This window comes from Lycium ferocissimum, chromosome 11, assembly GCF_029784015.1.
Source record: "Lycium ferocissimum isolate CSIRO_LF1 chromosome 11, AGI_CSIRO_Lferr_CH_V1, whole genome shotgun sequence".
Classification (NCBI taxonomy): Eukaryota; Viridiplantae; Streptophyta; class Magnoliopsida; order Solanales; family Solanaceae; genus Lycium; species Lycium ferocissimum.
In genome coordinates, this window is record NC_081352.1 from 45825936 (window position 1) to 45840760 (window position 14825).

Below are 14825 nucleotides of genomic sequence, written 5' to 3' on the forward strand. Positions count from 1 at the left end.
ACTGAAGTATAACATCAAATACTTTTCTCTTTATAATTTTCATTGATCACTCCCAAAAAGACTAAAATAACATCAAATACAGATACAAAATTTTGGATTCGTGCAACCATGAATCCTAACTATAATTTTTCTAAAGCAAACCTTACATGATCTCCAACCCTCTTTATCTCAAAGCCATCAACCAACAACAAATATATTACCACTAGCTGGCAGCTGCTAATATACCCGAGTTAAGCTTAACAACATCACCAGAGAACATCGTTAGCTTTGTCATTTGTGTTCACTCAAGTCGCCCCTGCCAAAATATCCATGTTACAGATAACTCATTTGTTTCCAGCTTTTTTCTTCATCATGGCTTTTCGCTTTTCTTCCCTAAGAGCATTCCTCTTCTCTTCCCTGTAAAAATGTTGAAGACAAGAATAGGTTACATGTTCGGAATTTAACTCTGTTCCATTAGCACATCAGGGTTTATCAACTCGTGATCGTGGAACTAAAAAACTTTACCTAGCTTTTGCAATTTCCTCTCTAGGAGGGGGTTTCTTCTTTTCCCTCCTTTTTGTTGCCACTGATAGGTTTTCTGCCCTTCCATTCTTAGTTACACTACCTTTTTGTCCAAAACCTTTTTTATCTGAATGCTTTTGAGCATCTCTCTTCCTCTTTTTATCAGCCTCTACTTTTTCATTCAATTTCCCATTTTCTTTTGCAATCGCTTTTTGCTCTGAATGCTCGCCATCCCCTTCAGCATTCTGCTGGTCACCGCTCTCAACGGTATCAGCTTCTTGTATTTCTTCAGACTGAGCTGACGATTTTGCAGCAGACTTGGAATTGCTCATCTTTTTCAACTGATAAAAAAAGGACATATGGGGTAAAATGTTCTCATCTTTTTCAACTGATAGAAATGTTTGTTCCTACAGCCACATGTTGATCCCAATTTATTTTTCAGTCCCGGAAACCATAATCATTTCTTTCTATCTTTTATAAGTAAGAAAATTCATAATCATTTCAATTTCCACAAGCTTTAAAATGAAATGTTTGTTTGACATGAATAAACTAGATAACTACACAAGTGCAGCAGTCTGAGAACTGAAGAGATAACACGGAACCTAGTGTGTGTAGAGTTCAGAGATTTTATGGCTTATGGGCAAATGTATATAAAACAAGAAAAACAAAAAAGGGAAAAATCATTGTGAGAAAAGAAGACTTCCACAGGAAAATTGAATGATATGGCTAAGGCAGAATAACTAATGTGGCCTGTTCTCCTTGTACTTCACTTAAATAGACATCAATGACCGCTAAGTGTAGGACTTTGAATCCTGCATTAGAGCTCTCTCAACTCGATACTTCTTATTCTGAAGGATTTCTCATCCTTCTCGTTGGTTCATAGTTTTCTCTATTTCAAGCTCTTAAATAATGCATTTTCTTTGCAGCTATTGACAGCACAAATTATCACCAAATGATACGGCATACCTTTGCCACAAAGAATCCATCCATGTTGTGCACATGAGGATAGAATCGCCTTGTCTTGTCCAAAGATGTATGGAAACGGTGCTGCCTAAAGCGAATGAATCTGGATTCAAAGCAGCTTTAATTAGTTGTAGACTTAAATAACCTTTCAAGCAAATGCACATAATAGCACAAGCTATACCCAGGCCTCCCAAAATCAAGTCCACATGGCACAAGTTTAACATCTCTTTTCTTGAGTGCATAGTCTATAACTGCTTCATTCTGCAATACCCAAGTTAAACAAATAAGTAGAAATTCGCATGCATACAAACACTTAGAAAGGTAGCATTTCTTTTTGGGAGATTCGTTAAGAAATATAGGTTTAGAAAGATACCTCATCAACCATAATGGAGCAGGTAGAATACACTAAGTATCCACCTGATTTTGAGTTGGCATCGACCATGTCAATTGCTGCAAGTATCAGTTCCTGCAAACGAATGAGACAGGTTTCTCAAAGGCAAGTAGGCAACAACAATATGTGAAACGGGGAATACAAGATAACCATAAACATATGGAACAAAATTAACATTATTGCAGAAGGGAGGGAGATTAACCTTCCGAATACCATCACCAACACCCTCCTGCTTTGGGAGGGTACATATAATGACACACCCAAAAATAAAGGCAACAAGGCAACTAGAATTGCAAAATCTGTCCCCTCTATACAACAAACAAGACCAATGAAATCAATCATTAGACAAAGAAGATAATGTTCAATTCTCCTTGCAACTTAATCTCTCCAAAATTACAGACTTTCAGAAACCGGTGTTTTCTAACAGCCCGTTAAGTCGGATGCTGAGAATATGCTTTATACGAGTTCTCTTGTGAGACGGCTCCCAAGCATACAACCAGTTCATTGAAACTTTCATGATTGCAGGTCTATGGATGACACAATCACCAAATATACACATCGAACTCATTTATACCTTCTGCAGATGTGCGCAGTTTTGTATATCAGCAGCAGTTTTGGAAGTTTTAACAGACTCGTCCTTCGAGATCACCTGCAGAACAAACGGAATTCATCTGATTAAATAGGATTGTAGGCAAACATATACATCAAGAATTACGACATACCCCAGTGCCACTGCAGGGAGCATCCAGCAAAATCCTATCAGCAGTGTTCTGACCCAAAACTTTAGGCAGCTGAAATGATTCCCAGACAAGGTATTAGATCAGAGGACTTGTCCATATATTATCACTAGGTAAACCAAGAAACAGAGACACAAGGGAAACAAAATCGGTCAGATCAGTGCCTGTAGCTCAATGAAAATAGTACAGAGCTACTTCAGCCAACAAGAACGATGCTCAAAATGGGGAAGAAGTTAGAACAACATGTCCCGTGTGAAATATATATGTAAAAATAAAAATGCAGCAAGTTCTAAAGGGAAGATTGCAAACTAGTCTGATTCTAACCTCTCTTCCATCATAGTTACAGACAATGGTGTTTGTTACCCCCATGCGATGTAAATTAGCAGTGAGTGATTTAAGTCTTGACTCCTTCATCTCATTTGCATAAATAATACCTAATTTTCCAAGGTGAAATAGGTCAATGCCATTCAGACGATTGAAATGACAAATGCTACTAACCAATAATATGGAAGACATTGTTACTCACAAATAACTTTAAAAGCAGAACAAGGGAGAAGAGAGAAGTTAGAAAAATATCATCGCAAACATTGTTATGTCACAGGAGCATATGACAAACAACAGAAGTATGTAAGACGCATCAGGAGAAGATGTTCATTCAATACAATCTATTATTGAGAAACCAACAAAAACCTGAGGAGATGTCACTAGAGCAAGCAAGCAGATTGGCAGCACAAGTTAACGTAAACTACTTTTAGTAAGAACGATGTACATGAGCACATAGATAATAGAACGAAAGCACCCAGTTTATTTTGGTTCCCTGCATTAGAAATTAGCAGGACAAGAAACGGAAAAATGGAGATAATGAATATCGACATCAGGGCAGAAAAATCTATTTAAAATTCATTCACCCATCGTATCCAGAAACTACGAATGCATTATGGAGAAAAGGATTTCTTCACAAAAATACAACACGATTAACTGCAAACGAATACATACCACTATTTTTCATCAGTGCAGCAACATAAGTTGTTTTGCCTCCAGGAGCAGCACTGCACCATTTAAAAATTGCCCACTTTAGAAGAACAGAAGTTACCAAGAAAGTTCTACTTTTCTTCTTGCTGAACTAACAATTAAAAAGTTTGCAGCTAAGTTACTCGAACTCGCCTCAAATGTCGTCGGGTGCGTGTCGGATCCTTCAAAAATAGTGTATTTTTGGAGGATCCGACATGGGTGGGGCAACACTTTCGAAGAGTCCGAGTAAGTTAGGTTTGCAGAAATTGTTTCAGCTGCCCTCTCAAAAGAAAAGATATTAAAAATGGTTAACTTGAACCTAACACGGACAAAGCTGCTGATTTAAAGAAAGGAAAAATTACAAGTGAAAGAGGAAGAGAAGACACTTTATTTTTTCAATTAGCTTTTTCTTAGACTATCTAAATATGCACCAGACAACTGCTTCAGCAATCAAACTTGTTAATTTTCCAATACATAAAAGATGATGAAAAGGTAATAAATCAAAAAAGGACTCAATTAAAAACTAATTGGATAGTGAAAATTTCAATGATAGACAAATAAAGTAAGCATTTGTTAGACAAACTTATTTACTTACGCCATATCAACAACACGTTCATTCTCCTGAGGGGCAAGGGCCATTACGGGCAGAAAAGAACTCGCACTTTGGAGCTGTAAGCAAGTTATTTGTTAGAAATAAGCATTACAGTTGCATACTAAGATAAAGCCATCTTTTGAAGTGTAGGATACCATGTAATGACCAGCCATATACTCAGGAGTGGCACCAACTGGAACTTGAGAATCATATACAACTAACCCAACCTACAAAATCATAAATGCATATGCAGAAATAATTAAGTACACATATGATAAATAAGAAATAACAAATCCAAATTTGATACCTAAATAATACGTTAAACCAAAGAAAACAGAGAGAATCACAGTTAATCCTTGTACCTTTGACCATTTGCTTAATGGATCCAAATTGACCCCTCTGTTAAGAAGAACACCAGCTAAATCCCGTCTGCGAGTCTGAAATCCCGTCAAAGCAATACAATATGAGTCGACCATCGAAGCGACAAAAGGTCAGGACAGAAAAGAGGTAGAGAAAAATATGACCTTTAAAGTGTTTGTCCGCAGAGAAATCGGCCGGGGCTTTTCAAATGCTTCAATAAGTTCAATCAGCTCAACAGGGGGAAACATCTGCAGTAAGGTCACATATCATCCACATTGAAATGAAGTTTCAACTTGAAAACGGAAAGAGTGCAGAGTCTAGACTACAGAGTTAGAAATTACCTCCACTAACGATTCAATCAGAAAATCATTGTATCCATAATATGAACCCAAGTCGCTTTTAAGTTGATCAACATAATCCTTACGTGTCACACCTTCTTGCCTCAATGACTTGAAATTAGAAAGCACTCGAACAACTGCATTTATTTTATTGTATTTGAATGAGAAAATTACTTCTCCAGAGAAAGATGATTCAGAAAGGGAAGGTGAAGGAAAAGAAACTCACTCTCTTTTATCCTCCTTTGGAGATTAGTTAGATCCGGGGGTCTATGTGTTTCTTCTTCGAGCTCCTAAAGTTACAATGACATATTTAGCATTCATAAATATTTTCCTGCATGAGTATCAGACAAGTCAAACCTCTAATCAAGAACTTGAACATTAGGCAAACCTCAGTTGTTGGCAATCTGAACTCATCAGCTTCATCTTTAATATTGAGCTGCAATTCTGCTTCAGCATCCTCCTCTTCTCTTTTCCTTTCCTCGTCAAGAATTTTTGACTTCCTTACAAGATCAGTATCATCTGCATCTGAATCAGAATCTACATCCGAATCTGAATTAACATCTGAACCATCATCTGCAACATCAATGACAAAACAAAGAAGAATGGCTAGTGAATCATAAATCTTGGCGGATGGCTAAAATTATAATGCCAATGCACTAAAGACCGTACCAGTATCACCGCTTGCTAATATATCAGCAGCAAAGGGGTCATCCACGTCAGAAGACATATCAGAATCTGAGTTCATTTCCTGTTGTTCTTCATCACCAATACTTCCATCTTCTTCTTCAAAATCCCCATCCGTTCCTTCACCGTCACTAAAAAGATCCTCCTTTTCCACTGGCTTAGGTGGCAAAGGTTCCTTCTTTTGCTTCTTCTTGGTGGGGGGTTTCCCTAATTTTGAACCTGCTTTTTTACCGAGTTTGGGACCAGCCATTTTAGCTGCAATGCAACAAAAAGTGTCAGCATCCTTCACAAATAACAATAGCACTTACCAGATTGTGTAAAAGCTTCCTAATTTACATCCATAACTTGTACCACAAAGAAAATTCAACAAAACCCTTTTCTATAATCTATAGTACTTAAATTTTCCGTCACTATGTGATTCACTAAAGGCTTTTGTAGTTAGTCAGTTAAACTTTCAGGAAGTTGATACTTACTAAAGCGAGAAGTAGAATACAAAGTGCTGGCAAATGGGCGGGTTGGGTTGGGTTTGGGCAGGTTATGGGTTGAGTAAAACTAGGTTCAAACCCAACCTGCCCATATTTAATACGGGTTGAAAATGGGTTGAGTGATGGTTACATGTGTCGACCCATATTTTGTAAAGCGATTTTAGCTTCAGTATTTTATTTGTTTAATTTTCTGCATTTACCAAGTACTAATTCAAACACAAAATCAGCTAATTTATACTGGCAAACTTCTAAACATATCTATTTGCCTCAATACAAGTCCAACTATTTCCCATGCTAATTAAGTAACATACTGGGAGACTTCAAAACATACTCTATACCCTTTGCAACTATTATTTCAACAAGGGTCTAAATCCCAATATAACAACTTAAACCTCACGGCCAGATACATCAAGGTAGTCTCAAGCATTCATACTTAAGCTCAGATTTCAGACTTTTTTTTTTTTTTTTCTTTTTTCTCTTGCATACATCTTCAAGACATCTGACTGAGCTGCATTTCTCTCTATGATCTTTACATTATGATGTAAATACAAATGGATGTCCCTATTTCCTTTATGTTCCACAAAACTGAAAGGACAATATTTTTGTTTGATCAAGTAAAAGTATTTTCATTGATAAACATGGCCATAACAGTCATGTATACCAAAAGGTAAAGAATCTAGGACACAAAATGATTCTCTACAAACTCCACCCAATTGTCTATACAAGAAGGAACTTTCTGTGTACACCAAAAGAAAATAAGGGAACGGAGACTACTCCTCAGCTGAGAGAAACTCGACTCAACCCCTTGAAAACTAAAAGGATAATTATGCTTAAGTATGGCTATGGACAGTTTCTGACTGTATATAGCTTAATAAATTGGTTCAGACTGATGCTCATTTGTGTTATCCGGAGTATAAGTTTCCAGAATATGAAACTTCAAATTTGAAGTTCCGGCCTTACAGCCTGCTATAATTTCACCACAAATCTTGCATTCTGCTCTTAACCTTCCCTCAATGTTACCAGGAAAATTCACAAAAGTAACATTACCAGTTTCAAAAAAAAAACAATAGGAGTTTGCCTTTTCGCTCTAGAGGAAGAACTTAGGGGTTGTTTGGTTGCTGGTTAGGGCTATGCAAGTATTAGTTATGCAGGATTTCATTATGAAGGGTTTGGTTATTCAACAACAACAACAACATACCCAGTATATTCACACAACTGGGGTCTGGGGAGGGTAGAGTGGACGCAAAGCTTACCCTTACCTCGTGGAGATAGAGGGTAGTTTATGCAGGGTTTAGTTATTCATGTATTACTAATTCATCTTAGTAGTTATTCCATCTTCTATCTTGCACAAAATAATACATAACTCATAACTTATGGTACATGTTTTAGTTATGCGGCGGGATTGTAAACTGGTAACTAAAATCCGTACTTAGTGTGCTGAATTTTATACGTAGCAACTAAAATACTACCAAACACGGTATTCCTAATCATGCTGATTTGAATAATTCACTTCCTAACCAGCAACCAAACAACAACTTATATCACAAGAATCAGCAATAGCCTCCATAGACATCTCTACCTAAACCAATAATCATATAACAAACGTTTTCCCTTCAAAAGAACTCACTTTATGTATCTGTATATAACCAAACACACAGACACACACACACACACACACATATATATATGACTGAAAAATTGAAGTTTAACTAATATTAACATGTACTACAGAAGATATGTACGTGGTTCAACCCCTTCATACCAAAGTTAAATGCATTTTCTTGCTATTACGGAATTACAAACAGCTAAACAGGTAACTAGAGAAATAACTCAATACCCATAAACCCCTCACCTAAGGGGGAAAAAAAAAAGGAAAAAGAATAGTACCAGAAAGAGAGCTAGAAGTTTATTAACAACTTCTTCTTCTCTTCTATAAGGGGGGCGCTAAGTATGAGAGAAAAGTGGAAGAGAGATGTTAACCTGTGAACAAAAGTGTAAAGAGTTTTTAGTCAAAATTGACCATTATGTATGGAGTAAGTCTATTTTGGTCCTTTAATATAACTTTGAGCATTTCTAGTCCTTTAATTAAGTTTAATAAATTGGAGCACCTTTGGTCCAAATTAACATAATGGACTTAAAAACTACTCCCTCCCTCTCAAATTATCTAGGGAAAATAACACTGTATGACAATTTAAAGAAAATATTTACCTCGATTAGCCTATGTTTCTTTTTACCTGCGTTAGCCGGGGCTGTCTTCTTCATCCTAGGTCATCGATCTTGTTATCTAGATCCGCTGGAGAGGTTGCCGGATCTTGCTATCCAGATCCACATTATTATATAATTTTATACAATGTAAAAGTGTGTATAAACACCTCTTATGTGTAAACGCCTCTTGTATATATTTGTATAGTATTGCATACTAGTGTAAAAGTGTGTATAAATACCTCTTATATATTATTATACACTTTTATACAAGGTTGATACATTGTCTACAGTAGGTAAATAAAGTTGTATATTGTTGTATACAGTGAAAAAGTGGCTATGCGGATGTAATTTTATATGCTGGATTGTACATTATTGAAATTTCTCATTATCTATCGTGTTTACTAAAAATAGTTGTCTCAAATTATTTCTCGTTTTACAAGTTCAAAGCACAATTAATTATTTTTTCTCCATTTTACTCTTAGTAGAATTTTGTCATTAATGAAGATGACACGTAAATAGAATAAAAATTTATAAAAGAGATATTATAAAGGAAAAATTACGTGACAGAGATAACTATGCTCGGTATTTACTCGAAATAGCTACAGCTTAAAAAATTTACAACAAATAGTGATAATTTGGGTTTGATAGCTAATACACTATATAAGTGTGTATCATCAAAGAATGGTACTCGTTACTCTCAATTTCACAAGCCTTTGCCCATAACTATCACCGCACCCCGAATTCTACACGATCCTAACCAGTGTTTTAAAAGGCGAGGGCGTAACGCGGGGCGTTTTACGTCTGCCTCAGTGAGGCGTAAGCCCCGAGGCATGGGGCGTAAGCCCCATGGGGTTTTAATTTTTAGTATTTTATAAAATGATATAATTATAATAAATACTTTTAAATAGGTGAAATAGCGTAAAAAATTGAAGAAAACTATAAATAAGTGATATATATATATATATATATATATATATATATATATATGTGTGTGTGTGTGTGTGTGTGTGTGTGTGTGTGTGTGTGTTCCACCCCAATTTGACTGTATTCTTCATTCTGATCTATATGCATATGTATTTGGATAACTGTATTATGTAACTGTGTATTTGGTTACACCCGAATACATGCCAAACAAGTAAAACATAACTGTATTTTGGAACTGTGTATTTAAATACATCCGAATACACGCAAAATAGCTAAACAGTAGCTACGAATTGTAATTAAGAAAATTTGTAGCTACTACTAGTTAGAAGTCTAGAAAGTATAGTTATTTATGTAAGTTACCCTATTATAACTTAAATGTAAATAAAGGTAAAGTTAATCAAATACCTCTCCTAATTAATATTTCTCAAGGGGCGACACATAATTGAGATAGAGGGAGTAATGATAATTACCAAAGAACACAACAAAAATTGACTTTATAATATGTGTCTGGGTTTTAGGATTCAGAATATGGGTCTTAGTTCATAACTCAATTTTCACTCATTTAATGTAGAATTAATCCGAAGAGCGGTCCACCTAATCATTTAAACGAAAAAAGAAAAAAATATCTAATTTAATTTTCCAAGGTAAAAAATTTATTAGCCAATTTATAAAATACTATGAATATTAACCCTAATTCCTTTTTGTGGCTAACAATTTTGTGATGTATCTTATTTAATCTGCATTTACTTTATCTTGAATTGTGTTAGTACGGTTTCTCTAAGTCTGCTGTAGATTAAATAAATAATTTGATAAATAATTGTTGTTATCTCTAATGGGTTAGTTTTTAATTGAGTATTTTAATACTTGATAAGCACAAACAAAAATCTTGAATTCGGGTCATTCACATATTCGGATACAGTACTCTTTGCGCAAAATAAACAGTCCACATGCGTTATGTTAGATTATTTCATAATGAGAAGAGAAAACAAGAACAACTATAACAAGAGCAACATAAGTTAGAAATACGACATAAGGATCAACTACAACAAGAGAAACATAAGTTAAAAATATGATTGTGTCATGTTAATAAAAAACCATGTAATATAAAATTCTAGATAGTAGCCGAGAAAATGAAACATAATTGTGATTCTATACAACTGGATGTCAAAGTAACTTAAGGAGTTTGAATTTCAATTATGGGATGATTTGGTGCAGAATTGAGGTGGTTTGCATTGAACATTTGAAGTAGCTAATGAATACGAAGAAGATGTATGTGTATTCCACTGTATATCTTTCGTGTATAACTTATGTATCAAACGTGTATATCCACGTATACTTGCGTGTGAGATACATGTGTCACACCGAAATATTTAAACTCGATTTCAGCTATAAATTTTGACTCCAAACCAATCTAAATCACATCTTATCTTTTTCAACTTTTGTATATTGCTTCATCTATGTGTTTTCGGCGAATTCCAACCATACCCATTGAAACAAATTCTTTTTTCGCCTAAATATTTTGAATGTTCTATGTTGTTGATAACTCTCTTTTTTCGGCTATTTTTGATAGCATGAATTAATGACTAGTTTTTACTAACAAGTGTTTGCTTCTGGCTTATTTCTGTAGTTCTCCCAAACGAAAAATAATTAGTAAATATATAATATATATGTACAATATATTACTTATTTATACAACACAATGTGCGGTCATAGGGAGGGTAGAGTGTACATTATAGATCTTATTCCTACCAAGGTAGGACGGTTGTTTACGAAAGACCTCGACTAATAAAGCGTAAAAGAGAGAGATAAGCGTAAAGTTATTTAAGACGATTGTTTATGTTAAGATCCCTTTCAAGTACGGGTTAGTTGTGTTAAACCCACATTTAACTCAATCATAAAAGTGTTCACCCAACCCGTAAGTAATTGGGTGGATTGGGCAAGCCATTATTAAAATGTAAAAGAGGAAAGGGTCAAATTTACCCTCCAAGTATGGTTTATAGTTTAAATTTGCCCTTATGTGGATGTGAGTGTGACTTGGACTCCACAGCAGAAAAAAATTAACCACGTCAGATCCACGTAGGCTCCCAACCTCAATGATTTTAGTCCGTAACCCCTAACCCGTTCCTCATCGCATAAAATAATACGACCCTAGTTCATTTTATTTTGGAAAGAGAGGAAACTCGAGAGAACAGAAGGGCAATGTAAAAATCGCTCATTGATTAAAGTTTCCCTTTTTTCCAACTGGGTTTTCCTCAATTTGATCAAATCTTCCATTTTTCCAACTGGGTATCTCTCAATTTGATCAAAGCTTCCATTTTCCCAAGTGGGTGTCTCTAAATTTGATCAAAGAATCCTTTTTGGTTGATTTGGTTCTCAAAGTTTCTTCTGTCACTCAATCGCATTTGACTGTTTGCTATTCTTATCACTTTTTGCCTGTCTTACTATTCCCGACATTACTATTTTAAGAAAAAGCATTGCAATTTGCTAAGTAGTAGGATATTCGTCCCAGACTCATTTGTTCGTGACTTTGTTTTCTGATCAACACTGTGCAAAAACGAGGTCAGTTCCTCATAGAATGTCATTTTTCACACAACTTGCCTGGCAGGACAATTTCCAACAATATCGCCGATTGCCCTTCTGTTCTCTCTTGAGTTCCCTCTCTTTCTAAAATAAAATGAACCAGGATTGTATTATTTTATGCAATGGGAAAACGGTTACGCGTTAAAATAAGTGGGGTTGGAGCCTACGTGGATCTGACGTGGCTAATTTTTTTGTGTCGTGAAATCCAAGTCACACTTCCATCCATATAAGGGCAAATTTATCAAGTATCGATCCTAACGGGGAGGGCAAATTTGATCCCAAACTTTGACGGAAGGCAAATTTAAACTATAAATCATACTTGGAGGGTAAATTTGACCATTTGCCCAATGTGAAATTTAGCCAGCATTAGGATACATTTAGAACAGCATAATACATAAACAAACCCTTAAACTCGACCTCAGCTGACAAGTATGCCCTTCAACTTCAGGTGTGCGTAAGTAGGCACCTCAACTTGTATAAAGTTGAACACGTAAACACAAATATTGACGTGACACGGACATGGCACCTCCAAAATTTATGTGTCATGTCAGTGCCAAGTCAGCATTTGTGGTTACGTGTTCAACTTGTGAACAGTTGAGCAATACAAGCAAGATCTGACCATCGTGAGCGTAGTTTTGTCATCGTTTGACATTTTACCCTTTAAAATTATAATTCATATTAGACTTAATTGTAATTTAATTATTTTTATAATACATGAGACTTTAAAATTTAAAATTTATTTATTAAATCAGTTTCTGATAATCTGAACATTTATTTATAAAATCTGATCTGATATATGTCCTGATATTCAGGACTTTATAGCAATAAATACAGTTCAACAAGCTAACCATGTTACAAACACTCAGTTTTTTTCCATCAAAGCTCGTCGTCAGTATCCCTCCCTCTCCAACAATTCAAGATTTGTTCCTCTTGAACTGGTAAGTTTTAAGAAACTCATCAGCACATTATTTATTATTTTGTTGAATTCATATCTATGTTCTTGATTTTATGGCTTACTTGTCGAGAATAATAAGATTTTGTTGCCACGCATCTTGATTTATTCAATATAAATGCAAAACAACTTCAGAAACATGTTTTGTTGAATTAGGTAGTAATAGCGCGGTGAAACCGCCAAAGAATGTTTGAAATCCCAATATTTTTACTCAATTCATCTCTATTTTACTTCAGAAAACATGATTTTCCTTTTTGTTTTTGTTGATAATATGATTAATGATGGAACAGTCTTATCCATTCCATCAACTAGGGGTGTTCATGGGTCGATTTTGAGTTAAAACCAAAACCAAACCAATGTAGTTGATTTTAAAAAATATTAAAATCAAACCAAATCAAATATAACACATATCCATCGGGTTGGTTGTAATCGGTTTGGGTCGGTTTTCCGGTTTTTAAGAAAATTAATGGTATTTCTCTCTTTCATGTTTTTTTTCCCTACAATTAGGAGAGAGTTTTCTATCATTTTCCAACTTATAATCCGTTATTACCCTATTATTGTGGTAGCTATAGTTTATTGCATTATGGAGAAAATGTCGTAGAATTTATGATTTTAATGAAGTGAATAAAGTTTATAAGAAATACAAAAAATAAATCTAAGTAAATCTCATATAGTTATTTCTTTGAATAAATGAGTTTGAATTCATGGATTTCTTTTTTATAATTGGCTTAAGGTATAAAGTTCATCAGTCTATTAGAGATAAATAAAATTTTGCTTAAAAGGTATATAAATTATTTTAAAAAATTTATAAAATTTAATATATTGTATATATATAAATATAAAAATTATGTATAAAATTTATCGGTTCGGTTCGATTTTTTCTTCGGTTTGCTTTTAGTAAAACCGAAACCAAACCAAATGTTATCGGTTTTTAAAAATTCAAAACCAAACCAAACCAAACCTAATCCAAGTAAATATCGGTTTATTTAATCGGTTTGGTTTTAATTTTCGATTTGGATCGGTTTTTAACCAAACCGTGAACACCCCTACTACCAACAATCCTTAATGGTTGATAGGTTTAATTTTCCTCTTTATATTTTTATATTGATATTTATTTATTGGACAAATATATTATCGATATAATTTTTTATAACAAAATTAGGAGAAATATGTTTTTCTTAAAGCGTCTTTATGTGCCATGTTGTTCTTGTTCTTATAAGTTTCTTTTAGTGACATGTTGATATAACCTTATTAATTTATCATGCAAATTTTAATTATTGATTTAAACTCTTTGTATAATCTATATCTATATCTATCTATATTATTTTAAAAGCGTGAATATAAATGTTGGTTGACCAAAATATCCTTTAAATATTGAACGACTTTTATACCCTTCCAAAGCTTAAATATCCTTTAAAATAATTATTCGTTGGACAATATCGTAACTTTCAAAATCTCTTCCTAATATGAATTTGCATCAAACTCTAATACTACTCAACTAATGCCAACGGACTCCAAGTCTGACTATTACGTATAAGATTAATTAAACACCCAACAAATTAAAGTACACTTTTTGTTGCATAAAAGTATAAAAGCATTTAACACCCTTTAAATTTATATATGAAATTCTTGGATTCATTAATGATTTTGCTACCGACTCAAAAAGTGATTTCTAATAATACAATTTCTAATATTGGGTGATTTCTAAACAATTTTTAAGAAAAAATGGGGCTCTCAAAAAGTTGGGGCGCCAAGCCTTTGCTTTACTGGCCTTATGGTCGAGCCGACCTTGATAGGTCTTCGAGTATATAAAAGGGGTTGGAATTCGTAGGTGTCCTCTTTGGATGATATTCACGTGATTAGGCATTAGCACGCTTTTTTTTTTTTCTTCTTAAATGCGATTATCAATTTATCATTATAATTATAACTCTGTAAGTCCAATACCAAGTCATATTTTCTCACCATAATCCTATTACTATTAGGAACGTTACTCAATATACGTGCTAGGAATATAGTATTAGATCTCATTTCTTTAAAGGATAACTATACTTTGTAACTCTTAACAAATTTCTAAAAAATGAAATCAAAATATATAATAGAGG

At 34.3% G+C, this 14825-nt stretch overlaps 1 protein-coding gene across 1 annotated transcript; it reads right to left on the minus strand.

The window, feature by feature from the left end:
- Positions 1-22: 22 nt before the first annotated feature.
- Positions 23-8080, minus strand: LOC132037581 (26S rRNA (cytosine-C(5))-methyltransferase NOP2B-like). The gene is made up of 18 exons (XM_059428114.1): positions 7950-8080; positions 5563-5832; positions 5282-5466; positions 5120-5183; positions 4897-5030; positions 4720-4803; positions 4558-4632; positions 4351-4422; positions 4199-4272; positions 3589-3641; positions 2917-3026; positions 2578-2646; positions 2430-2504; positions 1838-1930; positions 1646-1725; positions 1468-1567; positions 505-842; positions 23-396 (listed from the first exon to the last, which is right to left on the minus strand). The coding sequence occupies exons 2-18, from the start codon at positions 5825-5827 to the stop codon at positions 324-326; spliced, it is 1944 nt and encodes a 647-aa protein (XP_059284097.1). The 5' UTR covers positions 5828-5832; positions 7950-8080; the 3' UTR covers positions 23-323.
- Positions 8081-14825: the final 6745 nt, after the last annotated feature.

What these genes read in the sequence shown, in the direction of transcription:
- LOC132037581 (XM_059428114.1), bottom strand. Translation starts at nt 5,827, where the DNA reads ATGGCTGGTCCCAAACTCGGTAAAAAAGCAGGTTCAAAATTAGGGAAA. An exon ending in CTTGATTTTGGGAGGCCTGG is followed by an intron (nt 1,568 to 1,645) that starts GTATAGCTTGTG and finishes CTTTGAATCCAG; the next exon opens with ATTCATTCGCTTTAGGCAGC. An exon ending in GAGGAAATTGCAAAAGCTAG is followed by an intron (nt 397 to 504) that starts GTAAAGTTTTTT and finishes ACATTTTTACAG; the next exon opens with GGAAGAGAAGAGGAATGCTC.